We start from the raw sequence: 27,965 nt of genomic DNA, 5'->3' as shown, positions 1-27,965 counted from the left end.
AAATACTCCGAACTAATGGGAAAGTTTCTTGCCACGCGGCTCTGGAACAGCTGTTTAGAAGTTTACTCAAACCGATGGCTGTGCGGCGAGCACCAAGCGACACAGGAGACGCAGCTTGCCACGGGGCTCCAGCCAGGCAGCAGGCCTCAGAGCCTACTTTGCCCCTTCCCATTGCCCCCGACGCCCCATTGCTGCGCTGGGGGCGGATGCCGAGCGGGCTCTGGGCAAAGGGGCAGGGCGCAGCCTTGCAGCAGCCGCCTCCGCTACACATCCCCCCGCCCCAAGCGCGGAGCTCGCGCCGAACAGGCTGGGAAACTCCCTTCCCGCGGCTACCCAGCACACCGCCTTCCGCGCGCACCCCGGGCCCGGCCATTGGCTGGCTGGCGGGATGCGCGGCCCTGATTGGCCAGCCGGGAGCTGCGCATTCCAAGGGCGGGTAGAGCCAGTCCCCGGAGCGATTCGCCTTATATGGGGCTGGGAGCGTTCTACGGCCCGGGCCGGCCGGGGCCTAATGCGCATGCGCGCACGGAGCGTGCGCTGGGGAGTGGGCGGTATCTTAACAGGGTGTGTCCCGGCCAGTGAGTGTCCCTGCGGGCCCCGCGTTGTCCTGCACGGCCCCGCCCGCAGCACCCACCGGTGAGTGGTCTCGGGGGTCCCGGAGCGGCTCCGGGGAGGGCGTACCTCAGGGCGCAGGTGTCCCGCTCCCCTGCCGCGCCGGGCCGCCCTGGGCAGGGTCCCCCCGCTGCCCCGGGCACTGGCAGCTTTGGCGGCCGGTCAACCCCTCGCCCCGCACACGCTGCCTTGGCTGAAGCCAGGTCCGCGGCCGGGGCGCCCTCATCGTCGCATCTCGGCGGGTCTCTGCGCCCCCCACCCCCTCCGACCCCCTCGACGGTGGGTGTGTGGGCGCAGCCCCGTCACGTGCGGCTGTTTGTGTTTTGACCCAGGCCATGTCCAAGTCCCTGAAGAAGATCGTGGAGGAGAGTAGGGAGAAGAGCCAGCCGGAGGTGGACATGTGTGACCGGGGCATCTCTAACATGCTGGACGTCTCTGGCTTGTGTAGGTATCTCGAGGGTTTCCGCCAAGACCCCCCTGTCGCCCTCCCAGCCACCTGCAGCCTCTGAAATCTGTGATAGAAGCAGGAGGCTGGCTTTTAACGAGGCCCTTTCAGTAGGAGGAACAGTCAAACAACTTCCTTATCTGTCTCTGTTAGGATGAACTTGGCCTTTTGCTGTTCAGACTTTACCTTTCAGCTTGAAGAAAAGGAGTACTTGTGGCACCTTAGAGACTAACAAATTTATTAGAGCATAAGCTTTCGTGAGCTACAGCTTCACAGAATCTCATGCACCCACTCCTGCGAAAAACCTCACCTATGTCTGAGCTACTGAAGTCCTCAAATCGTGGTTTAAAGACTTCAAGGTGCAGAGAATCCTCCAGCAAGTGACCCGTGCCGCATGCTACAGAGGAAGGCGAAAAACCTCCAGGGCTTCTTCCAATCTGCCCTGGAGCAAAATTCCTTCCCGACCCCAAATATGGCAATCAGCTAAACCCTGAGCATATGGGCAAGTTTCACCAGCCACATACCCAAAAAAGAATTCTCTGTAGTAACTCAGATCCCACCCCATCAAAGGCCATTGGGCCTACTTACTATGAATATTTAAAGATCAATTAATTGCCAAAATCATGTTATCCCATCATACCCTCTCCTCCATAAACTTATCGAGTTTAATCTTCAAGCCAGATAGGTCTTTTGCCCCCACTGCTTCCCTTGAAAGACTATTCCAGAACTTCACTCCTCTGATGATTCCAAACCTTCCTCTAATTTCATGTCTAAATATATCCTAAAAATAGCTAATAAGATCAAAATGGCTGTTGCATCATGTCGTATGTGTATTTGGCAAAAAACAGATCAAAATTATTTACATGAAGGGCAAATCCTTTAAAATTATTCCTTCCCCAAAAGTAAATGGACATTTCTGAGTGGCTCTTCAATCAGTTTGATTAAAAGCTAGAAAGTATTGTGCGGAAATTTGGTGCTGGTCCGTCCCTAAACACATCTTCCCTCACTTGTTTCATCCTTCTCTTATTTTAAAGTCGGACGTAAATAAACCAAATACTCCGAACTAATGGGAAAGTTTCTTGCCACGCGGCTCTGGAACAGCTGTTTAGAAGTTTACTCAAACCGATGGCTGTGCGGCGAGCACCAAGCGACACAGGAGACGCAGCTTGCCACGGGGCTCCAGCCAGGCAGCAGGCCTCAGAGCCTACTTTGCCCCTTCCCATTGCCCCCGACGCCCCATTGCTGCGCTGGGGGCGGATGCCGAGCGGGCTCTGGGCAAAGGGGCAGGGCGCAGCCTTGCAGCAGCCGCCTCCGCTACACATCCCCCCGCCCCAAGCGCGGAGCTCGCGCCGAACAGGCTGGGAAACTCCCTTCCCGCGGCTACCCAGCACACCGCCTTCCGCGCGCACCCCGGGCCCGGCCATTGGCTGGCTGGCGGGATGCGCGGCCCTGATTGGCCAGCCGGGAGCTGCGCATTCCAAGGGCGGGTAGAGCCAGTCCCCGGAGCGATTCGCCTTATATGGGGCTGGGAGCGTTCTACGGCCCGGGCCGGCCGGGGCCTAATGCGCATGCGCGCACGGAGCGTGCGCTGGGGAGTGGGCGGTATCTTAACAGGGTGTGTCCCGGCCAGTGAGTGTCCCTGCGGGCCCCGCGTTGTCCTGCACGGCCCCGCCCGCAGCACCCACCGGTGAGTGGTCTCGGGGGTCCCGGAGCGGCTCCGGGGAGGGCGTACCTCAGGGCGCAGGTGTCCCGCTCCCCTGCCGCGCCGGGCCGCCCTGGGCAGGGTCCCCCCGCTGCCCCGGGCACTGGCAGCTTTGGCGGCCGGTCAACCCCTCGCCCCGCACACGCTGCCTTGGCTGAAGCCAGGTCCGCGGCCGGGGCGCCCTCATCGTCGCATCTCGGTGGGTCTCTGCGCCCCCCACCCCCTCCGACCCCCTCGACGGTGGGTGTGTGGGCGCAGCCCCGTCACGTGCGGCTGTTTGTGTTTTGACCCAGGCCATGTCCAAGTCCCTGAAGAAGATCGTGGAGGAGAGTAGGGAGAAGAGCCAGCCGGAGGTGGACATGTGTGACCGGGGCATCTCTAACATGCTGGACGTCTCTGGCTTGTGTAGGTATCTCGAGGGTTTCCGCCAAGACCCCCCTGTCGCCCTCCCAGCCACCTGCAGCCTCTGAAATCTGTGATAGAAGCAGGAGGCTGGCTTTTAACGAGGCCCTTTCAGTAGGAGGAACAGTCAAACAACTTCCTTATCTGTCTCTGTTAGGATGAACTTGGCCTTTTGCTGTTCAGACTTTACCTTTCAGCTTGAAGAAAAGGAGTACTTGTGGCACCTTCGAGACTAACAAATTTATTAGAGCATTTCAGCTTGGACACTGAAAATCAGTTATCAGTTTCACTGTAGCTCTCAGTCTGTTTGTTTGTTTCATTTTCTCAGCATTGTGCTAATTGGGTTCCAAACCAATAAATATATATAAATATATCTGACTACTTTTGTATGATAATACCACAGTACATCAACTGACTGGGGCTTCATTGTGACTGCTGTAAAGCTTCTGGTGAAGATGCTCTAAGCCAAATGGGAGCGCGCGCTCTCATCTTTCGTCCATATAGATCGTGGCTGTGGCAGCGGGAGATCTCCCACCAACATAGTGCTGTCATAAGAACGGCCATACTGGGTCAGACCAAAGGTCCATCTAGCCCAATATCCTGTCCTTTCATAGTGGCCAAAACCAGGTGCCCCACAGGGAATGGTAAATTTTCAGAATGGAGTAACTAGTGGTGTTCCCCAAGGGTCAGTCCTAAGATCAGTCCTATTCAACTTAATCATAAATGATCCGGAGAAAGGGGTAATCAGTGAGGTGGCAAAGTTTGCAGATGTAAACTGCTCAAGATTGTTAAGACCAAAGCAGACTGTGAAGAACTTCAAAAAGATCTCACAAAACTAAGTGATTGGGCAACAAAATGGCAAATGAAATTTAATGTGGATAAATAACCCCAACTATACATACAATATGATGCAGGCTAATTTAGCTACAACTAATCAGGAAAGAGATCTTGGAGTCATTGTGGATAGTTCTCTGAAGACGTCCACACCATGTTCAGTGGCAGTCAAAAAAGCAAACAGGATGTTGGGAATCTTTGCGGGGGGAGGGAGAGAATAAAACAGAATATTTTATTGCCCTTATATCCATGGTATGCCCACATCTTGAATACTGCATACAGATGTGGTCCCGTCATCTCAGAGAATATATACTATCATTAGAAAAGGTTCAGAGAAGGGCAACTAAAATGATTAGGAGCTTGGAATGGGTTCCATATGAGGAGAGATTAGAGGTTAGGACTTTTCACCTTGGAAAAGAGGAGACTAAGGGGGGATATGACATGAGTGGTGTGGAGAAAGTGAATAAGGAAAAGTTATTTATTTGTTCCCATAATATAAGAACTAGGGGCCACCAAATGAAATTAATGGGCAGCAGGTTTAAAACAAAAAAAAGTTCTTTACACAGCGCACAGTCAACCTGTGGAACTTCTTGCCTGAGGAGGTTGTGAAGGCTAGGACTATAACAGGGTTTAAAGGAGAACTAGATACTTATGTGGAGGTTCGCAAAAAGAAAAGGAGTACTTGTGGCACCTTAGAGACTAACAAATTTGTTAGTCTCTAAGGTGCCACAAGTACTCCTTTTCTTTTTGCGAATACAGACTAACACGGCTGCTACTCTGAAATATGTGGCGGTTAAGTCTATTAATGGCTATTACCCAGGATGGGTAAGGAATGGTGTCCCTAGCCTCTGTTTGTCAGAGCATGGAGATGGATGGCAGGAGAGAAATCACTTGATCGTTACCTGTTAGGTTCACTCCCTCTGGGGCACCTGACATTGGCCACTGTAGGCAGACAGGATACTGGGGTGGCTGGACCTTTGGTCTGACCCAGTATGGCCATTTTTATGTTCTTATGAATGAATAGGTAATCATCAAGTGATCCATTCCCTGTCACTTATTCTCAGTTTCTGGCAAACAGAGGCTAGGGACACCATCCCTGCCCATCCTGGCTAATAGCCATAGATGGACCTATCCTCCAAGAATTTATCTAGTTCTTTTTTTAACCCTGTTATAGTCTTGGCCTTCACAACATCAGAGTTTCCACAGGTTGACTGTGTGCACTTATTTACAGGAGCCACTTTCTGCTCATGTGAGACCATTGATTTCAGGGGGCTAGTTGAGTTGCGGCCTGATTGTGCATCTTATAAATTTATAAACTCATCAGTAGGTTAAACTGCAATGTAAAAACGACCATGCATTTTCTGTGTTACTTAAAACTACTGCTATTATAAAAAGTGAATTGTTCATGATTTGTCACTACTATGTTCTGTAAAGTCACTTTTTCTGCATATGAATTTTTCTGATTGGTCTAATTAAAGGGGTATTTCTGAGCTTTGTTAATGGACTACCATATAAATGAAAAATAACAACCTGTAACACTACCAGTGTTAACAAAATATCAGTAGTAGCAAACAAAGCTGGGATTCTGCAAATGGATTTGCATAGATAAATCCCAGTTGACTGCAGGGAGGGCTCCATGGAGGGATTTCCCCACCTATCTTTTGGTTGTAGGACTACTGCTTGGAAATCAAACACTTCTAGTGAACATTGTAATATTAATCTTAAAAATAATGAGTTGTAGTTTGCCCTAGCTGCTTGGGTAAATGCTCCTATGAATGGCTCTATGGCTCTTCTGTGATTGCTGGTGATCAGCACTTTGGCTTTACATTTAATCTAAAATGCATATTAAATTCTAGCATGAAAATTTATTGAATTGATCTTGTTTATGCCAGGGCTGAGTTTGGTCTGGCATCTCCAACAACGTACTACTCACTATTGCTGTGGTCTGTTAAATACTCAGAAATTTACTGAATTGTCAGCAGTGCTTCCTGTAACATCTACTATAGGTAATGGTAGGGTTGAGAATTAAGATCTGGGAAGTAAGAAATTCAGTGGTTTCTAAAGTATTAATAACTGCCAACCTGTCAACTGGAGTTTTATCATTGAAATCAGTGGGAGCAGAGTGAAGCATATGTGTGCTAGAAACACTGCAGCTGTACTAATGTAATGTAGAGGCTTATTACAGTGATGGAAGGAGTTCTTTCATTGCTGTAGTAAATGTGTTCAAGAGGCAGAAGCTAGGTTGATGGAAGAATTCTTTCATAGACTTGGCACTGGCTTAGGTTGGCCTAACTCTTGTCTCACAGGGTGAAACTTTTCACTGCCCTGAGCGATGTTAAGCCATCCTAAATTTGTAGATTAGACTAGCTTTACATGTTTTTAAAATCCTCAGATACTTGAATTATGCTGGAGGCTGTGTGAACAATAATGTATGATTACTTGATCTACACAAATGTGTGTATGAAATCATACAGAAAATAAGATGAAACAAAAGGGTGTCAAACAAGAGGAAAAAGGAGAGGTTCTATTCCAAATGATGCATATAATACATAATTCTCCAGAATTGAGAGGCACTGTCTGGTCTAGATCTGTGTAAATAAATTATAAAATAGCTTCTCTTTTATATGCTGACATATACCATTTTGGGCTAAAGAGCTGGAAACTTGGAATTTTCATATCTGAAAGTCGTACAATAAATTTAATATTTCAGTACTAATTAAATCTGATTATCCATTGGGATAAAATATTCCCTTTAACTTCAGTTCTTCCAAAAAATATTAAACCAGTGTGGAACTTTGGAAAGCGATTTTAAGAATTTAACACAAACTGTACCATGGATAGACTTTGGCTCCTAAGTTTTTGGCTACGCTACGTGTGTGACTTACTGCAGTTTTATGTGTCTCATACTCGCCTATATAGAAGGTCAGTTACATTCTTTCTCTTACATGTGTTCTGGCTCAGACTCATGTTTGGACAAAACAAGAAGAAACAGTTCTGTCTAGGAGGCAAATCTTAATCCCATGGACTACAGACAAATGTGAAATCTGTGTGCAATTCCATGTGGTAGCTATCCATGGCAGCATGTTGTGCCAATGGGCAGGCATATGGGGCTTCAATCAAATTATTCTGTAGATAACTTTGTACATTAACTGTATGCTCTTGATAAGGTGGTGTGGTTTTTTTGTTTGTTTTGCTTTCTTGGGCTGGGAAATCTAAGCGCATTTCTTAATCTAGAATAAAATCTTTCTTTATACATTTACACTGAAAATGCATGATGCCTTACAAGTCTTGTGGATGAGACCAAAACACACACCTAAAATGCAACTGTTGTCATTTATTAAATTAGACCTTTTAATAAAGCTTCCATTTGTACTTGGGAACAGGAACAATTATCTTCCCCAAGAAAGAAATACCAGGATTTTGATTTTTCTCATGGCAACAGGAAAACTAAGGATTAGAGAAGTGAGAAAAGATTGTGATCCACTGAGACCTTTTCTTAATTTTCTCTTAAAATGTTTTTTCAGAATTAAACATAAATTAGTAATTGTTTCAGCAAAGGAATCTGAAGCAAGTAAAGAAGAAGACGAACTAAAGTTCTATTGAGGGTTCAAGATCAGTACTGTGAGGCAAATTGAGGACCTGAATGTTAATTATCTCCTACAGTAGAACCTCAGAGTTAACATCTTTGGAATGGAGGTTGTTCATAACCTGATTTGTTTGTAATTCTGAACAAAACATTATGGCTGTACTTTCAAAAGTTTACAACTGAACATTGACTTAATACAACTTTGAAACTTTACTATGCAGAAGAAAAATGCTGCTTTCCCTTTATTTTATTTTTTTAGTAGTTTACATTTAACACAGTTCTGTACTGGATTAGCATTCCCTCCCCTCCCCTCGCTGCTGCATGATTGTGTACTTCCGGTTGCAAATGAGGTTTGATCAGTTTGTAATTCTGGCGTTCGTAACTCTGAAGTTGTAGTGTAATTAATTCAAATATAATGGAACAGGAACTCTCTTTTTTCACAATGTGATATTATGCAGAGATTGCTCTCTTCTGAGATCTCTTTAGATAATGTAATGGTTCATGCAATCAAAACCATCATTACTTAATAATATTAAGGAAATTTAAGTTATTTATTGGTTTATACTTAGGCAGATTACTAGTCAGCTGTCATGTTTCAGCACCCATTGTGTCATCTGTTTAGTTATAGTATTTTCTATTTATGAAAAACTGTTTTCTGAAAAAATTAACTTCGAAGTCTATCTTTATTGTTGTAAGAAAATAATTACCACGTATTAATTAAAAATCCTGAGTTGTAATATGTTAAACTATTTTTGCCAAAAGCAATTATTCTTCGGTTGCTACATATCTATGGTTTGAAGTAAATAGCATATATTTCAACTTATAAAACGTTTTCGCAGGTGTTGTCATGTGGTGAAGACAGTGTTGCATGTTTTTTCTTAGAATGCAAGCAAATGTTAAGTCTTGGGAAGACGTGCAGTGGTGTTTTGTTTTGTGAGTTTCTGTATAGATGTGTTGTAGCAGGAGACTTTGGTCTTTAAGTAGCATCAATTTTTGAAGCAGTTGTCTCTGAAAACTGGCCAGTGTTGTTGGGCAGTCTCCTCAATCAAGGGATTTCTTGTGTGCTGTCTGAACTCCTTTGTTGCAGTACTGCATTAGATGTGTAAATAAAATAAGTTATACTTCACATATACCTATGTCAGAAGAAAGGGCAACAATGTTGATAGTACAGTAAAAGTTCTATCTGGCATGTTGGAGGAATGTGGGGTGCCAGGTAGTGAAAAATGCAGATTAACTAAGAGGGAGGGAGCTTGGGAGTGGGGTTGGGGCACAGAATTGGGTACAGGGCGTGGGCTGTGGGAGGGAGTTTGGATGCAGGAGGGGGCTCGGGGCAGCGGGTTGGGGCATGGGAGGGGGGTTGGGTGCCGGATCCCGGGGGGCACTCACCTCAGGTGGCTCCCCACAAGTGGCAGCCTCTCCTGGCCACTCCTAGGCAGAGGTGCAGCAGGCGGCTCCATGCTCTGCCCTCACTCCAAGCGCTAGCTCTGCAGCTCCCATTGGCTGGGAACTGCAGCCAATGGGACCTGAGGGGGTGGTACCTATGGGAGGAGGCAGCATGCAGAGCTGCCTGCTGCACCTCTGCCTCGGAGCAGCCAGGATAGGCCACCGCATGTGGGGAGCCACCTGAGGTGAGCGCCCCACAGATTTGGCACCCTGCACCCCCTTCTGTGCCCTAACCCCCTGCCAGCCCCACGTCAACCAGACTATAAACCGGAATTTCAATGAAGATCAGAAATGCTGGGTTATAGAACTTTCTTGTTGGTGAAGTGCCAGATAAAACAGCTTTACTGTAATTTGTTTTACTCTTAAATGTTAATTTTTGCTAGGTAGCACGCAGGTATTAAGGTTCTCTTGTTTTGTTCATGTTACATCCTTCACAGGGAGTTCACATAGTAACTTTGGCATAGTTGTCCTGTCTAGTGTAAGTATAGACAGATAAAATTGAATGGCCTTGCGGTATTACAACAATATGGTGTCTTCCAAGAGTTGCTGAGAATCTTTGGCCCTGTAGTGGCATTGTTATTATGCCCACTATGTCTTCCTTAGTTATTTCCTTCATGTTGGTATTCGGACCAGCAGTATTTTATCTTGGCTCCACACATCTGTGTGGAGCTTGCCTGTTTTCCTTTTTTAAAGGAAAATCACTTTTTCTTCAGAGTTAGCTGTTGTGTTATACTAAGAATGAAGGGGAAAGCAAGGCTGGAGGGATGGAATAAAAAATTGACTTTCCAGGATATTGGGAACTGAGGCATAATGGGCACAGCTTCAGTATGCTCTCCCTGCCCCCCAGGGGAGGGGGAGGGTTTGTTTTTTGAGTGTGGAGAGGAGGTGAGACTACTTGTAGGGCAGAGTAGTAGTTCTTGCAAGTGCTAGTGCTGTGACCCTCCCAAGCCTGCAGTTTGAATTGAAAGGAGCCCGATTTAGCCTCTAGCATAGGTATTATGCGAACCTGGCAGATTTCCATTATAACAAATATTTTATCCACAGTTATTGCAAGTCAACAAGTCTTTTAAATCTGTGTCTCTGAAAGACTTGTTTCTAGATGGTGCTTGTGTCAAGGATAACCCATCTGTTCATTGGGGTGGGACTCCTTCCATATGACCTTCAGCAATGACTCTGCCTTTGATTTAAGGTCCTACTTTATGATTTAAGGTCCTACTTTTCACCTCTGCTTGTGGCCTTAAGATCCTAGAACAATATAAATGTTAACATTTACTAGAGCTCCATAGCAGAGTGTTCTCTCTCCTCCTTTGCATTAGCCCCCTCTCCATTGTATGGCTGTAACTTAAAAGAGAGGTTTCATTATGTTTAGCTGCTGAAACTTAGCTCTTCCCCTTGGATGCTTGCAATTACAGTAGGCTCTTCAGTGGCAGAAATAACTGCAGTTTTATAAATCACTAAAGGTGCACATCTGAGGTAACAGCAAAGCTTAAAGAGATTTTAAAAGTACAAAATTCAGTCCTGTGGATCTGGCCTATGGCATCTGAACATTTAAATAATTAGTAACAGGGTAACCATCAGAGCCCCCCAAATCCCTTCTGCTATAGGTGTCAAACTTCAACAAGTAAAAGAAGAACCATGGCTCTCATCAGCAATCTAGTGAAGTACAACCTAGATGGAGCATTTTAAGTGGCTGTGGTTGAGTGTATAGGGAGTTATTGAAGGGAAATAAAATTGAAAGAGTGAATTTTGTATTTAGTTCTGAATTCTGTGAGGTCCATGGCTGCTTGAAGTGAGTCCAGTGATGCAGCTCAGCTACTGTGACAAATCTGTGTCTCCAACTTGTCTGTTGGTTGATGGTTTGATAGTTCCAGTGGAACATAGCTGCCAAGGGAGGCTATAGTCATGGAAGAAGCAGTGATCTCTCAGGTTGATTGGGACAATCACATGAGCTTAGAATCATAGAAGTGTAGGACTGGAAGGGACCTTGTGAGGTTGTCTTCTCCAGTCCCCTGCACTCGGGCAGGACGAAGTATTCTGTAAACTGTACTTGATGGGTGTTTTTTTTTTTTTTTTTTAACTTGCTCTTTAAAAACCTCCAGTGAGGAAGATTTTACAGCCTCCCTAGGCAATTCATTCCAGTGTTTTAACTACCTTGACAGGAAGTTTTTCCTAATGTCCAACTTAAATATCTCTTGCTGCAGTTTAACCCCATGACTGCTTGCTCTATCCTCAGAGGTTAACAATTTTTTTTCACCCTCCTCTATGATGAGCAGAAAAATGGCTGCTCATCATATAGCCTCTTGGAAGCAGGATAAGAGAACTTGGTGATAATTATATAAAGAGGGCCGGGAGGGTGAGCGTGGGTGTAGTTCTTGTGTCTATGGACTGGAGAAGACCATCCGCCGGAGCAATGAAGGCTGCATCTGCACCTTGTCCTGGTCTTTGAACCTGACTAATCTAGACTACTGTAAAATGAAAGGTAGCATTGGGGTTATTTGCTAGCTTGCCAGAAAAGAGGATGGATACTAAGTGACCAATTTATAAGAAGAGCAATATGGGAAAACAGCTTCTTTCTGATGTCATTGTATTTCCTGAATGCTGTTATGCTGTCTAGTGTTGTGGCTGCATATCAAAAGACCTTAGTTGGAGAAATGAACACACACAATTTGACAGGGTTGTGGTGTTAGAACTCTTCTTTCTCAATTTCCTGACTCTTGTGTAATTAAAATCTCAATCTTAGTACAGAAATAAGAGCTTTTTGGTATTTCTTTTCCTTGGCCTAAAAGGAAAAGACAAATGTTCCTCAAAGAATAGGCATTGGTTAATACAGTGCTTGAACCTCAAACAGCAAATAGAAAGATTTCTCTTCACCTCTGGGATGAAAACAAGAAATTTCAACCCAAAAGATACTTTAAGAATACAGGTTTCAGAGTAGCAGCCGTGTTAGTCTGTATTCCTTAAAAAGAAAAAGGAGTACTTGTGGCACCTTAGAGACTAACAAATTTATTCGAGCATAAGCTTTCGTGAGCTACAGCTCACTTCATCGGATGCATTTGGTGGAAAAAGCAGAGGAGAGATTGTTTTTCTGTTTTTTTTCCACCAAATGCATCCAATGAAGTGAGCTGTAGCTCACGAAAGCTTATGCTCAAATAAATTTCTTAGTCTCTAAGGTGCCACAAGGAAAGAAGTGGTAATGCTGAGCACTGAGGATGGGGTGGAGATGAAAGATAATCTAGTTGTGATCTAACACCTAAATGAATACTGGTAATAGCTCATCTTAAGTGATCACTCTCCTTATAGTGTGTATGATAACACCCATTGTTTCATGTTCTGTGTATATAAATCTCCCTCTGTATTTTCAACTGAATGCATCCGATGAAGTGAGCTGTAGCTCACGAAAGCTTATGCTCAAATAAATTTGTTAGTCTCTAAGGTGCCACAAGTACTCCGTCTCTTTTTGCGAATACAGACTAACATGCCTGCTACTCTGAAACCTAAATGAATACTTGCCTCTTCTTAAAAACTTAGGCAATAAAGAGTTATGGCAATGGCAGGGTGGCTAATGGAACAAGGATATGGAAGTAGAAATTACCACATCTGAAGTAGAAGCCAAACTCAGACAGTGTAATTAAATTGGGGGTGGAGGGCTGGATAATCTCCCTCAAGAATATTGAAGGAACTATTGTATGAAATTGCAAGCCCAATAGCCTTTTTAATAATCTGTAAACTCAGAGGTTGTACCTATATTTTAAAAAAGGGGTGGGGAAAAATGTGATTTGGGAAACAGACCCATTAGTTCGACCTCATTTGTATGCAAGGTTCTAGAACAAATTTTGAAAGAGTGGTTAATGAGATACAGTAGAACTTCAGAGTTACGAATACCAGAGTTACGAACTGACCAGTCAACCACACATCTCATTTGGAACCAAAAGTATGCAATCAGGTAGCAGCAGAGACCAAAAGAAAAAAGCAAGTACAGTACTGTGGTAAACATAAACTATTAAAAAAAAAAATGGGAAGCAGGATTTTTTTTGTGTGTAGTAAACTTTCAAAGCTGTATTAAGTCATTGTTCAGTTGTAAACTTTTGAAAGAACAACCATAACATTTTGTTCAGGGTTACAAACATTTCAGAGTTGTGAACAACCTCCGTTCCCGAGGTTTTCATAACCGATCACCATGTGTGGGGTCAGGAAGGAATTTTCCCTGAGGTCATATTGATGTAGACCCTGGGTTGTGTTTGGTTTTGTTTTTGTTTTTTTGCATTCCTCTGCACTGTGGGGCATGCATCGCTTGCTGGTTTGAGCTAGAGTAAATAGTGGATTTCTCTGTAACTTGAATTCTTTAACCCATCATTTTGAGGACTTCAGTAACTCAGCCAGAGGTAATGGGCCTATTACAGGAGTGGGTGGGTGAGGTTCTGTGACTTATGCCATACAAGAGGTCAAACAAGATGATCATGATGGTCCCTTCTGACTTCGAAGTCTGAGATTAAAGCTAGTTTCGGTATGTCTTCATGTGCTGCAGTCAGACCTCTGGCTGCAGTGTAGACATGCCACGAGTTCAGCATTTCCCAAACTGTAGGTTGCAACCCCAGATGGGGTCATGTCATCAGCAGATAAGGTTGCGGCGATTTCAAGTGTGTGAAGGATGCCATTTTGCTTTACGCAGCATGATCTTGGATGTACAGTGCATGGAAGGTCACACTGCATGGCGGAAGCCATTTTGCTCTACAAAATGGCATCCTCCACATAGCGTGACCTTGCACGCACCATACATACGATGTCGCGCTGTGCAGAGGATACCATTTCGCTCTTCCAAATGGCATCCTCAATGCTATCTGGGAGGAAATAATTAAAATGGGGTAGTGCCAGCAAAAAGTTTAAGAACCCCTACCTTTGTCCCTTATCTACATTTACTTTCCAAGTGTGTACTTAAGCATGCTTCATTTATCACAACAAGTAAAATTTAAGCATATGGATATGTTTTCAGGATTGGGGCCTTAGTTCTCTGTGCCTCAGTTTCTATTTGTGAAATGGGGGAAATACCAAATGTCTGTGATTATGAAGCCCTCAGGGCAGGGACCATCTCTCACAATGTTTGTGCATTAACTAGTGCAGTGGGTCCTCTAGGTGCCACTGGCATACAAATAATTATTAAAATATATTTTAGTTGCTGATTTCTTGTAGACCTCACAGTAAGCTTTTGGGTATTGTATTAGTTCTTTTCTGTGTATTAAATGACCTTCTTGAGTAAGCCAAAATATATCAGAACATTATTTCATTCTGTTTGTCACTCTGAAACATGTCTACTTTTTAAATCCGTGCCTATAATTTATTCCAGCATCTGGACAAGAAAGATCTGCTTCCATGACCGCTCTTACGCTGGCTTTTAAGTTAATAAGTCATAGGCGCCAACTCCATGCGTGGTCTGGGGCTGGAGCACCCACGGGGAAATACCACAGCCCTCCAGTGCCTCCCACCCACTGGCAGGCCCTGCAGATCAGCGCGCCCCCTCACCCTCCTTCCCCACACCTGCCTCCTGCTCGCCACAATCAGCTGTTTTGTGGCATGCAGGAGGCCGTGGGGGAGGGTGGAGAAGCAAGGATGCAATACACTGGGAGGAGGGGGCAGAACTGGGCAGGAAGAGGCGGAGTAGGGGTGGAAAGAGATGGGGTGGGGCCTTGGAGGAAGGGGCAGAGCTGGTGGTCAAGCACCTGCTGGCACTTTGAAAAAAGTCAGTGCTTGTGATACCAGTGTCCTGTGTGCAGCGTTAGTAGTAACAAAATGATTGTTTATATACTCTACTCTTGTGATTCATAGTCAGAAAATAGCATTGCAAAAGACCTGTTGGGTCATCTAGTCCATCCCCTTTCCTGTATAGGATTGTTCCCTAGGATGTATTTTTCCAGTGCTTTGTCTAGCCTACTTTTCAAATGATTCATGATGGAGCATGTTGTTTTTTCCATACATCGACAGCCAATATTAATTTAATACAATGTGACTTGACATTTATTCAAAACAGACAGCAGTTGAGTAAACTGCTTGTGGACTATATTTATGAACCGCTGGTGTAAAGATACTAGAACTGTATGCAAAAGTAGCTAGGCACAATGGAAGCAGAGGCCAGGCATAATCTAATTAGGCAGCATTAACTTAAGCCTTCCATTTTAATTTACCCATTTTGATGGAGTTAATATAAAGAAAAATAAGAATAGTACAAGAACCCTGTTACAATCAAGAGATTAATGGTTTGTCTTCTGGTAAGTGCACTTGTAAGGTACATGTTTTGTAACTTTGCTAAAGCAGATGTAAAGAACCTCACTCACTATTAACACAAGAACAAAAAATACTGCCATTAATGGGGTATTTGCAATTCCACTCTGAATTTGAGAGTAGTGATAACTGCTCCATAGGTTTCAGAGTAGCAGCCATGTTAGTTTGTATTCGCAAAAAAGAAAAGGAGTACTTGTGGCATCTTAGAGACTAACGAATTTATTTGAGCATAAGCTTTCGTGAGCTACAGCTCACTTCATCGGATGCTCCATAGTTAAGATAGCCATTAACTCACCTTTGTAAACCCAACTTTTTATCCTTCCCCATCCCTCATTTTCTCCACCAAAGAAACCCGTTTCCCTGAAATTTCCTGAACCACATCTCATCCCTAGGTAGACTTTTTCTGAGGCTTGACCAACCTTTCTATTGTCTTGACAATTCTATTGTCTCTCTCTTGCTAGGGCATGTCAAGTATGTTTGGGGGTTTAACTGTGTGCATGTGTGTGCTATATACTGTATATACATCTATTTTATATACACATTCCTTGTAAATAACTTTATACTAAGATTAGCAGGAAAGTGCTATCTAGGGACTCATTAGAGGGGACTGTAAAAAGTAGGCCTAGGAATGCTGGGGGGAAGGGACTTGGAAAGAGCAAGGTGTTTTGTTTTTTTTTCTTCTTTTTCCAAATACATATATACCAAATTGTGTATTATGCTTAAAGTAAATAAACTGGCTTATATAAATGGAGGGGAGGGGAAGTGACTTATCTATCTTCAGGGGCTACATGACCTCTTAAAAAGTCAGCCCAAATTGCTTTGAATGTTTTGGGCATTCCCTTTGTGTGGAATGTCAGTCGTTCGTTAGCTGCAAAATCAGCCATATCACTGAGCCAGGCATCAATATTTGGTGGGAATCAACTTTTCCATTTTAGCAGGATTCATTTCTTTAGCAACCAAAGCTCTGTGTTGGAACCACGCTGCCTTATTACCAGGTAATCTTCAGGGATCAGGAGGAATAGATCCCAGAATGAAACTTAAGGGGGCAGGACTCCAACTTAGCATAGAGTGTCAGATTGGTCCTTTGACCCACCTCATACCAGCAATTTTTGATACAGGGGTCTCCCAAAATATATGAGGTAAGGTGGCACTAAGGGTTTTAGATTTCCAATAGCAGGCAGCATTTGAGGCCCATCACTGTTAGCCTGTATGGGGAAGAACAAGCGTGCTATGTCTTATCCAGCCTGGTAGCAGGGTTAGGAAGCTCACAGGTCCAGACCAGAAAGCAAAGGTTTGTTGGAAAACCAAGTTTGTAGCCCTCATAGTTGCAGAGAAAAGCTTGAAAATGTGAATCCTAGAGATTCTAAAACCAGAAGGCAAACTTTAAAAAAATCAAAAAAACCCAAAATACATTGTTTAGCTTAAATTCTGTGAAATCTTCAGATTCATGCATGGGAATGCATGAAAGGCAATTATGGCTGGGTCTGGGAAGGTCTGAGATAAGTGAAGGCGGATTTTTTTTTTTATCCACACCAAAAACTTAAATGTATCACACTTTCTAGGTGTTAAATGTTAAGGTCAAGATAGCAGTCTAACAGTTTCCTGGTTTTCACTAACGCCAAATTTAGGCTTCTAAATAAGTGGCCTGATTTTTCAAAGATGCTGGGTTCCTGTATAGGCTCCTCACCTGCAGTCCTCTGCTCTGATTATCTTAAGGCCCACTGAAAGCAGGGCTCTCCTCCATGGGGAGGGAGTGGCTTGATGGGCTATAGAAGTGAAAGACACTATAGGTTAGTGGTTTGAATCCAGGCTAAGATTAAAGTAACTGAAAGCTACCATCTTTTGACCTCTGGTCATTGTTCTATATGTAGAGCCCTACCAAATTCACAGTTCATTTTGGTCAATTTCATGGTCATAGGATTTTAAATTTCAAGATTTCAGCTATTTAAATCACAAATTTCATCGTGTTTTAACTGTAGGGGGGTCCTGATGCAAAAAGGAGTTGTAGGGGGGCTGCAGTACTGCTACCCTTATTTCTGTGCTGCTGTTGGAGAGTGGCGGCTGCTGGTTGGGATCCCAGCTCTGAAGGCAGAGCTGTCGCCAGCAACAGCGCAGAAGTAAGGGTGTCAATACCATACCATGCCATCCTTATTTCTGCGCTGCCTTCAGAGCTGGGCAGCCAAAGAGTGGCAGCTGTTGGCCGGGCATCCAGCTCTGAAGGCAGTGCAAAAGTAAGGGTGGCAATACTGTAACACCCCCCCCCCCCCCGAAATAACCTCGTGACCCCCTTGCAACTCCTTTTGTGGTCAGGATCCCCAATTTGAGAACCGCTGATCTCCCCAATGAAATCTGTATAGTAGAGGGTAAAAGCACACAAGACCAGATTTCACGGAAGGAGACCAGATTTCACAGTTCAGGGCGCATTTTTTTCATGGCCTTGAATTTTGTAAGGCCCTGTCTATATGGAATGACTTTCTAATGGACAAGTATACGCACTGCAGAACCACAGTCACTGCAATATAGATCCTTGCTGGTAGACTGAGCTTGGAAAGTGGACTGCTCCTGGTGGTAGAGCTGATTGCCATTGGTCAGGGTTGAGTCATTGGTGGGGGAGTATTGGTGGAGAAGCTGATGGCGGGAGTATACCTGCTTTGTGAATATAGGACTTCAGTCTCCCTTTGTGGCTTCTTAATCAGGCACCTTTCAAGTGGTGAGCTGACTAAACTATATATCAAACATGAAGACTTTTCCTTTTCAGCACACCTGATATCTTGGATTAGAATGATAAAAGTTAAGAAATTAGGAATGAGGTATGCATAAGTAACCTCTATAAACAGGTATTGATTTAATTCTGGGATGTCTCAACCCAGGAGTGCGTTCACTAGATTTTAGTGAAATAGCCATTTTGGTTTTAAAATAAAAAGAAGCGAAAGTTGAAATACTGTGATTTTTATTTTTATATGAAACGCTTTCCATTCTAAAATTTGAAAATATTTGTCATGTTCAGAACAAAATGCTTTTTGTTCAAAAATGGTTGTTCCCTTCCATGAAAATAGTACTTACAAAACAAGATCCTTTTTTGAAAAACTAATAAAAATGCTAAATTTTTAGTGTTCTGTGTTTCTCTACTTAGTTTTTATTGTATTGTACAGCTGCTTTGAAAATACAGTTTAAGTGACGTCAATGTGTTGTCTGGCTTTAGAATACTTCAAAAATGAAGCTAGAATGCCATCTTGTGGCTCTAGCTTGATGTTCCTAGAATAGTTACAAAGGCGTTGACTGCTTCAGAAGGTATGTGAAGGACACAGCAGAGGGCGTTTTTGTGGCAGTATGAAGTTTTTTCTGTCCTTTTATTTTCAGATTTCTTAATATATTTGCAGCCTGATACAATATTATCTGAATTGGTCAGGGCCTTGGTCTATAGTTTATTAAAGATAATTTCAGGCAGCGGTTGAATAGATGCACAAAGTACGTGGTTAGCTTTCCTTATATTAGTAGAGAGGGTGAATGAAATGGCATCATTTGCCCCTTCTCTCTGTGGCAGCTCATTACAGGGACTGCTGCAGCAAATGTTTCTGCTACTGTGTTGCAGAGGAAATCCTTAGAACCAGGTTGTCCCAGATTTTAAAGCAGGGTGCTCTGGAATGATCCTCTTCCTCATGTGATAGGAAAAAACTGCATCTTATAATTGTAATTCATGTTAGTTTTAAAATGCTTGTCATAATATTAAGTTAAGTATTAGCCATTCTGTACAGTAAGGCTGTGTATGATGGTTAATGTTCTTGTCTGCCCTTTTTTTTCCTCACCAGTTATCTGATCCTAATATTCATAGCAATTGCCTTTGCAGAACCTTTCTTTGTTCTCCTATTCTTGGTGAATTACTGAAGAGAGATCTTTGTTTTAAGGGTCTCTGAGAATAATTTAGGGTGAGTGTCCTGTGTTTCCTTCCTGCTCCTCTTCCTCCCAAGCCCATTAAATGGTTGAGTGAACTATTGCATGTCCAGGTCTTAGAAATGAAATTTTCATGATGCTTCTTTTAGGCACCCATTTCTCTGGTTGGTTCCTGGGTTTGAAAATTCAACTTGGCAGAAATAAGCTTTCACGGGTTAGGGCAGTCTTATACAAAATCACGTTCTCATAAGTGGTGACCACCCCTCCCCTCCCCTCCCTTCCCCCCTCCCCACCACCACATTTATAGCCTTTATACTTAAGATAATTTTCCAGACATGAACATATGTAAATCTATGCAGTGCTGTGCTTCTAAAGATATATGTACACAAAACTGGAGGTATAAATTCCAGCTTGAGGAGACATACCCACATTAGCTATGAGGGCAAGTCTGCACTACAGCACTAAATCGGTGTAGCTGCACTGCTGTAGCTCATCAGGTGAAGACAAGTTGTGCCAAGGGAAGAGCATCTCCCACCAACATAGCACTGGTGTGGACAGTGCTTAGGTTGCTGTAACTTGCGTTGCTCCGGGGGGGGTGTCTTTTTCACACCCCTGAGCGATGCAAGTTGCATCAGTTTAAGTGATAGTGTAGACCAACTCTGAGTGAGCTAGCACACTAAGACATCAGTGTAGCTTTCGTGATGGGAGGAGCCACTTCTACCAGTGGTTCTCAACCAGGGTATGCGTACTCCTTGGGGTACACAGAGATCTTCTGGAGTTATGTCCACTCATTTAGATACAGTATTTGCATGGTTTTACAACAGGCTACAGGAATAGACTCAATGTGGAGAAAAACATAATTGTTGCTGTTGCTTCACTGCCTCCCAGAATGACCAGCCTCAACTGAAAAAACAGGCTCAAGAATTACACTGAAATGCAAGTACAATATTTATATTCCAATTGATTTATTTTAGAACTGTATAGTAAAAAAAGGAGAAAGTAAGTAATTTTTTCAGTAATAGGACTGATACTTTTTTGGCTTTTTTTTTTTTTTTTTTTTTGGTTTGATTTTTGTAAGCAATCACTTTTTAAGTGAAGTGGAAGTTGGAGTATGCAAGAAAATCAGATTCCTGAAAGCAGTACCATAGTCTGGAAAGGTAGAGAACTACTGACTGACAGCATAAGCATGTACTCAGGTTGGCTAGCCCTTCCTGCCACTTGTGCTGGTACAGATGCGCTTGATGAGAAGTAGCACAGGTGTATCTTCTTGAACAGGAATTTATTTCCCATTGTAGTGTAAACATACCCTTAATCTGCAGACAGCTCCAGTGCTGCTGCTCAAAGCTTTCCCAAGCTGCAGCATTCTGAAAACTGTCCAGTACTGTAAGTTTTCATTGCTGCTCCTCATAACTCTCTAGGTGAGGTTTTGGGACAGTAGAAGAACAGACAGAAATCGGGCTAATTTCATAGCTTTCTCAAGCAACAGCACTCTGAGCAGCAGCAGGCACTGGAGCTATCCACTATGAAGAAGATTGCGTGACTGGGGTCGATGTATAGCAGACAGTTGTTCTGCTGCCTCGTGGTTAAGGGAGGAACAGAGTATTGGAGATTCATCCTCATAGTAACGAGGAGGCTCTTGGATGGGAAGAGGGAATGGTCCTTTTTTTCTAGCAGCCAGAATAGCAATGGGTGGGAATGAGCACTGTTCAAATTTACTGGAAACCTATTAACCAGAACCTAATACAAAAGACAGGAGCAGTACTTAAGATTTTAGCAGCCTTTCTTTTCTCGTTGGCTAAGGAGAAGGGATGTGTCAGTAGCCTTTTTCAAACTGTACTTTGGTGAGGAGGATAATTCTTAAACAGTTGGGTTTCTGGTAAATTTCTTTTAAATCTTGCAAGTGGATTGGTGTGAAGAATGTGTATATAGAGTGGGAATGGGGTTAATAATGGGGGTTGGAGGGAAAGATTTCTGGTGATAAACTAGAAAAAAGTACAGTATGGAGGAAGATGGGGTGAGGAAAGACAAAGTATGGGGAAGTCGGTAGATAAAACATAGATAAAGAAATAGAGGTTAGAAAAGGGGAAAAGAAGACTGAAAATAATTGAGGCCTGGTCTACGCTACAAAGTGAGATCAATGTAAGTTGTTGCGTCAACTTATTTGTGTTTGTGCCTGCAGTCAGATGTCTTCTAATGAGGTAAAAGTCCCATTATGGTGACACAGTAATGCCACTTCCCCAAACGACATTGAGCCATGTGGTTGACGCAGTGCAAATGTAAACACTGTGTGACCTATGTTGACCTTAACAGTCCTCCAGCAGCTGTCCCACAATGCCCAACAGCGACTGCTCTTGTCTCAGTTATGAACTCCATTACCAGAGGGCACAGAGCCCAGAAGCCAGCCACCCTGCCCAATGCCCCTGAATATTTTTGAATTGCCCTTTCCCGATTGCCCAGTTTGGTGAGCATACCCAGCAGCGCTCGCTTGTGTGCAACTGCCCAACTGACCATGCCAGCTAGACACGTACCTGCCTGGAGTAGACTGGAGATACTGGATCTCTTGGGCCTGTGAGGAGGAGAGGCTGTGCAGGTGCAGCTATGGACTAGTCATAGAAATAGGGACATCTGCGAAAAGATTGCACAGAGGATGCAGGCAAGGGGTGCAACAGGAATTGGCAGCAGTGCTGTGTGAAGGCAAAGGAACTGCAGGAGGCATGCCACAAGGCCAGGGAGGCCAACACTTGATCTCGTGTCAAGATCACGCTTACAATGAGCTTCATTCCATACTTGGCAGAGACCCAACCAGCACCTCACTGTGGGTGCCTCAGTGGAACCCAGGACAGACCTCCGCTGTGAACAGCGAGGAGGAGAAACACCTGCGGGTGGCTAGCTATGCCACAAGCCAGGATCTGTTTGAGACTCCATCACATCTAGTCAGTCCTGCCAACTGAGCATGGAAGAGCCAGAAGAAAGGAAAGAAACCTCAGGTAAGTGTGTGCACGCATTCTTCCTTAAAAGGGGCACGTTTCAAGATGACGCCCAACCCAACATCAAGTTAGCAGGAAACGGGTGTCTATATTGTTTCTCTCCTATGAGAAAGGGTAGAGGTACATCAGAGATAGCTATCTGCTTTTCATTATCCTGTGGGATTAGGTGAGGGGAAGGCATGTGGAGCAGTTTATGTACATAGGGATGTCGTTTGTGTCCTCCAGAGAGATCTTGATGAAACTTCCATGGAGGTCCTCTGCAATACTCTCTCTGAGGTTTCTAGGGATGGTTTGTCTTTGTTTTTCCTTTGCGGTAGGACACTTTGCCATCCATTCTGTGATAACTTTGGCAATCACCATTTCAGGAAACAGGCTGGTGGCATATGGGATTGGGGCTTTGGGATGCTAGCAGCAGCTGTGCTTTCTGTACCTTTGTGACCCTTGAGTGAGACACCAGCTAAAATCACCACCGCCTAAGGAAAAATGTCAGCACTCAGTGCCACTGTTTTGGTCCTGTAACCATGGAAACAGGGCCAAAAATTTATTTTATGTGACCAAACAATTCCCTCCTCATTTTGTCACCTTGCTCCCTGGTGAGCCATACTCACCATGGCTGCAGTATGAGAGCTGTGCTGTGCAGAGGCACTCCAAAGCTGAAGTGTCAGTAAGCATGTCTTATTTAAATTCCTATGGGAATAAGGGAAGAGTTCTAAAACTGAATTTCAGTTTCCATTGTGACTGTAAATACAATGATACATTTGTCTGGTTTATCAGTAGCTTCTGCCATTGCAGCTTTGAGAGGTCCCCACTCTGGAACATCTGACCCTGATGAAGAGAGAGAAGCTGACTAGAGAGCGCATATTCAAGATCCTGCAAGCCAGGGATGCGTCGCTGTCAAGGGCTGGGGAAGGGGTTTGTAAATATAGGAGGCAGCCTGGAAAAAAGTCCCAGCAGGAAAACAAGGTCATGAACCAGGACATAATGGGGCTTCTGAGGCAGCAAACACAAGTGCTGCAGATCCGTGTTGACCAAGACGTCCGGTAGTCACATGCTTGCCTTTCTTTGCAGTCAATGGAGAACTTCATTGCAGCAGCTCCCTTTACCCTCCAACATTTCACAGAGCCTCTTGGGCTACATCCCTACCACCAGATGCAGTTCTTCTAGGCCACCGCTGAGCCTAGTTAGCAGGCATTCATTGACAATGTGTATCATCGTCTGCGTTGTGCCGCAGTTGCACAAAGGGCTGTCACAAAGGCCCCAGCAATACTGGTTGGCTGCATAGAGACCTTGCATGGTCTGGAACCTGTTCAACAGAGACAATTGGCAATGGGGCAGGTCAAAACCAGGCAGGCAAATTGTGGGGTCAGTGACAAGGGATTGGTTGGGGATTATAACAGATATCCAGTCCTCTCACCAGAGTGTTTCCGCCCTAACATCCTGGCATGGTGGATGAGACCATAATGGACTACGTGATGGCAAACATGCAGATGGTGGTTTAAAAAGGTCATTGTGCAGTGGCAGGCTTGAGTTGGCGCGTACTTTCTCCAGTAACATGCCAGTGGCAACCTGAGGAAATGAGGAGGAGCAATATTGCTCAGAACTGGAAGCCATGGGAATGGAGAGTCATGCAGGGTGCCAGAGATGATGAGCATGGTGGCATGTAAGTGCATATCCACCAGTTTGGTGTGTGACGATCGACTCCAAACTGGTAGGTAGTACTCTGCCACTGAATGTGAGGTGGCAAGAGCTGATGTCCACAAAGTTGGAGCATGAGCACCCCATGACGAATCTGCCAGTTTGCTAAATTGTTGCGCATCTTAACTTAAGCTCCTGTCTTCTTCAGGTGGGCATCTGTGTGCGATCTAAGGTCACACCTGGATAGACGGGTTCTACTTCATGCTTCACCTTCTGACCATTCACATATGGCTTAATGAGCCATAGGGACAGGCTGGGTCTCCCTGGATAGCTGTTGACATTTCAGCATTGCAAGTGTTAATTTTGCTAGTCGGAGGGAAAACATGAAGCTTCCTGTACAGTCCTGTGTCCTTAAAGATGCGAGTGTCGCACTCTTTCCTTGACCAGCCGATGTTTGTCAGTGAAGCATCGCCTGTGATCCACCAACCCTTGCATAATCATAGAAAAGTATGTCCTTTCTGTTGATGTACTCTGCGTGGTAGGATATGGGTGCCATCAATTGCCTCAACACACTTTGGGATCCCCATAGCTGCAAATCCATTCAGTGTCCATTCAGTGACATTGCTACTGGTCAGTGGGAAATGATTTTGGAGTTGAAATATTAACAGTGGGGGCTGCTGTCATAGACGTGTACAGGGACATTAATTGTATCCTGCTATGCAGGACTGTGACTCTAGGCAATCTGTTGCTGCAAGCTTCTCTAGTGTGATTGCCTCTTGCTTCTTAGCTGTCAATGTAGCTGTCATTCTGGTGTGCCTGCTCTGGAGGGCTGTCTTGAGCTCAGCACACAGATCTGGAAATTATGACCTTTTGCATGTGAAAGTTCTGCAGGTACTGTTCATCCCAAACCTGTGTTATGATGCAATCTTGCCAGTCGGTTTAGTTTCTTGGGCCCAGAAGCAGTGCTATACCACCTGCAGCTTCTTTGTGCAAACTGACAACAACCTTGAATTGCTTTTTGCCGTGTCCCTTAATGGTCTGTCCTTAAAGAAATTGTCATGTTCCCCCATTGTTCCAGTACTTCCTGCAACTCTGCAAATATCAAATGACTGTCTGCAGTGTTTGACAATAGCGCAGAGCTGTGTGGGCTTCATGCTTTTGTAAGAAAAGGCAGAAAGCGACAAGTGCCATATGGATTTGTGGGATTTTAAAAACAGGCATGAAAATTATGGTATGTGCATGGTATTATGTGATAAGTTTGCATAATGGGAAATTGACTCCTTGCTCCCAGCTTTCTTGCACGACTTGTGTGTGCTCCCGAACAGATTGCCTTTTGGGGAATTTTCACATTGCGCTGGAGGGTTGGATGTGGCCCTCTGGGATACCAACCCATAGTTAAGGCTACAATTTTGGCACAAGTATTTTTTTTAAGTCATGGACAGGACATGCGCATAAACAATAAATCATGAATTTGCTGAAGCCCAAGCCCCGCTGGCTGGGGCTGAATTACTAGAATTTTCATAAAGTTAGATCTCATAAAATCATGGAATCGGTGACCTCTATGACAGATTAGTAGCCTTACTCATAGTACACGGCACCTTGTGTGGACACAAGCACTCCTGGTGAGTATGTGCAGCACCGAAGTGAGCACCAAGTATGTGCATATGGATGGGTAATATACTAACCATGGCAACTTGTGTTGACCAAAGTTTATAGTCTAGATATGGCCTCAGTAAAATATATGCCATGATGTCTTATAGGACAAAGAGGAAAGAAATCCAAAAGGGGGGGGGAAAGTAATAATGAGAGCTGTAGAAAGATCAGTAAAGATGTTTTCAAAAATTTGACAAGTTGCATTCTGCTAGCCAGCAAGCAATAACTGTTTTTAGTCCCTTGGAATTGTGGGTGTGTAAAGGTATAAACACCTCTTGGATTTTCTCATGAGGGATTTAAAGTGCAGTGGGTTGGAATTTAAAGTGCAGGTAGAACAGGAGTGGGCTAACTTTTTGGCCTGAGGGCCACGTCAGGGAATAGAAATTGTATGGCGGGTTATGAATGCTCACAAAATTGGGGTTGGGGTGTGGGCTCTGGGGTGGGGCTGGGGATGAGGAGTTTGGGGTGCAGGAGGGTGCTCTGGGTTGGGAACGAGGGGTTCAGAGGGCAGGAGGAGGATCAGGGTTGGGGCATGGGGAGAGGCTCAGAGCTACACGTTGCCTCAAGCGGCTCCTGGAAGCAGTGGCATGTCCCTTCTCCAGTTCCTATGCGGAGGCGAGGCCAGGCGGCTCTGCTCACTGCTCCATCTGCAGGCACCAACCCTGGACACCGGCCGGGGTGGGGCCGAGCGATGTGGTGTGGCCCCCGGCCAGAGCGCCAGAATGGGGCCAAGCCACTGGTGTGGCTCCCGGGCCAGCGTCCCAGATGGAGCAGGGCCGAGCTGCTGGTGCGGCTTGCAGGCTAGCTTAAAATGTCTAATGTGCTGGATCCGGCCCATGGGCCGTAGTTTGCCCACCTCTGATGCAGAACAACACGGGATTCCTGTGTAAAGTGTACTACACTTACTGTGGCCATTCTCCTCTGCCAGTTGCCTCTACTGGGTAAAGAATAATCTTGTTGAAGAATAAGGTTCTGCTCGCCTTTGGTATGTAGCACAATACTAATAACTGACTGAACAAAAAGGCAACAGATGAATTTCTTATAGACTCCTTGGTATGTAAAGTTTACCTGTGGAATTAGGTTCCACGTTATTGTCCTCTTGGCACAAAGTAAAAGAAGAATCTGCTATATTAGTGTGTGTGTGGGGGGGGAAGTTTTTCAAAGTTAGCTCTTTAGAGATGTTGCAGAGACAGTCTACTCTTTTTTTTTTTTTTTTTAAATAGTATTGTCTTTTTTATATTGTCGGAGCTTTTGACTTCGACAGGTTATAAAATGGTGGTGTTGCATAATTCTATTGGAGTTTCTGTGAAGCGAGCTGAATTTGGAAAAATATACAAGGTGTAAGTCACTTATTTACCTGTTTGTACTTTTTTGTTTCTTTATGAAAATCTGTAAAAATTTTCTCAAAACATTGAGAACATGTCCTGCATTGTTCGTTCTTCAAATTATCTATCTTTTTTTAGTGAAATGGTAGTTATATGAAGGCAGATCCATACTGCAATGTGCAGGGGGTGAGAGAGATGTTTTGGTATCTTAGTAATTGTAATTGGGTTAGTATGGGAACCATACGGGTTCAGATCTATCAAAGCATGGAGGAATTGGCTTGTGTTGCTCAGTTTAATCTCTGCCAGTGTATGGTTTTTTGTTTTTGTTTTTTTTTTTTTGGCTGGCTGAAATTGAACTTGCATTTGAGTTGTTAGTTCATTCACTTACGGTCTTTCTTCTGCTCTCTTACAGTCACTCTGTCCCACATCACACAGCTGGTTCTCAGCCACAACAAGCTCACAAGTAAGTACACTTCTTGGTGGCTAACACTATATTTTTCTAGTTGATAGAAGCCTCATTGCTACCACTTGAACAACAGTCAAACTTGCCATTGGTGGTGTTCCATTTTATTTAGCATCAATTAGGCTATGCTGCTTAGAGATGGTGGCAAGGCCTTTGTCCTAAATAGATCATTTAAATAGTTGCATTACAGGAAATGGATGGGAAATGTAATTTAGCAGTGATGTTCAGCAGGTCTCCTTAGTTTTGTATTTCATCCTCCATTTGTGAGGATAAGATCCTTAACTGTGATCTTATTTCCAATCCATCCATTTAAAATTTCTTCCTGTTCGTTCTGCCCTGTCTGTAAGCTTCCTACATCTCCAGAAATCTTTTTTTTAAAGTATATTTGCTTTGTTTGATTAAATGTGAAATACTACAGTGACCATGCATGTGCAGTGTTAAATATGTTTAACTTCTGTAGATTTTGTGTGGGCTTTAAAACAAGAAATGAACTAAGTCTAACTTTGTCAATGTATAAAAGACCTGTCGTGTTGTAAACTTTTGAGGGAAGGGACCGCATCTTTGTCTGTACAGCACCTAGCACAATCGGTCCTTGATCCTTGGGATGTTTCAGTCAAATAGTAAATCGGTACTGCAGTAGGGGTCAAATGACATAGAAAAATCATGATAGTAACTTAGCCTTCTTAAACACGTATTTTCCTGTCGTGGGCGGGG

General features: G+C 44.2%; 1 protein-coding gene across 3 annotated transcripts in view; it reads left to right on the top strand.

The window, feature by feature from the left end:
* The first annotated feature begins 2,587 nt into the window (after positions 1 to 2,587).
* The window catches only part of RSU1 (Ras suppressor protein 1), a 187,122-nt gene continuing 161,744 nt past the window's right edge, over positions 2,588 to 27,965 (top strand). For all 3 annotated transcript variants that reach the window (XR_005291112.2, XR_006279425.1, XM_038390226.2), the window contains exons 1-3: positions 2,588 to 2,744; positions 3,053 to 3,164; positions 27,201 to 27,251. Coding sequence is in view for 1 of the 3 variants with exons in the window: in XM_038390226.2 (XP_038246154.1) it covers positions 3,056 to 3,164; positions 27,201 to 27,251 (160 nt within the window). In the remaining 2 variants the exon portion in view is untranslated. The remainder of the gene's footprint in view (positions 2,745 to 3,052; positions 3,165 to 27,200; positions 27,252 to 27,965) is intronic.

Source organism: Dermochelys coriacea, chromosome 2 (assembly GCF_009764565.3).
Source record: "Dermochelys coriacea isolate rDerCor1 chromosome 2, rDerCor1.pri.v4, whole genome shotgun sequence".
Lineage (NCBI taxonomy): Eukaryota > Metazoa > Chordata > Testudines > Dermochelyidae > Dermochelys > Dermochelys coriacea.
This window is presented reverse-complemented; position numbering and strand designations above follow the sequence as displayed.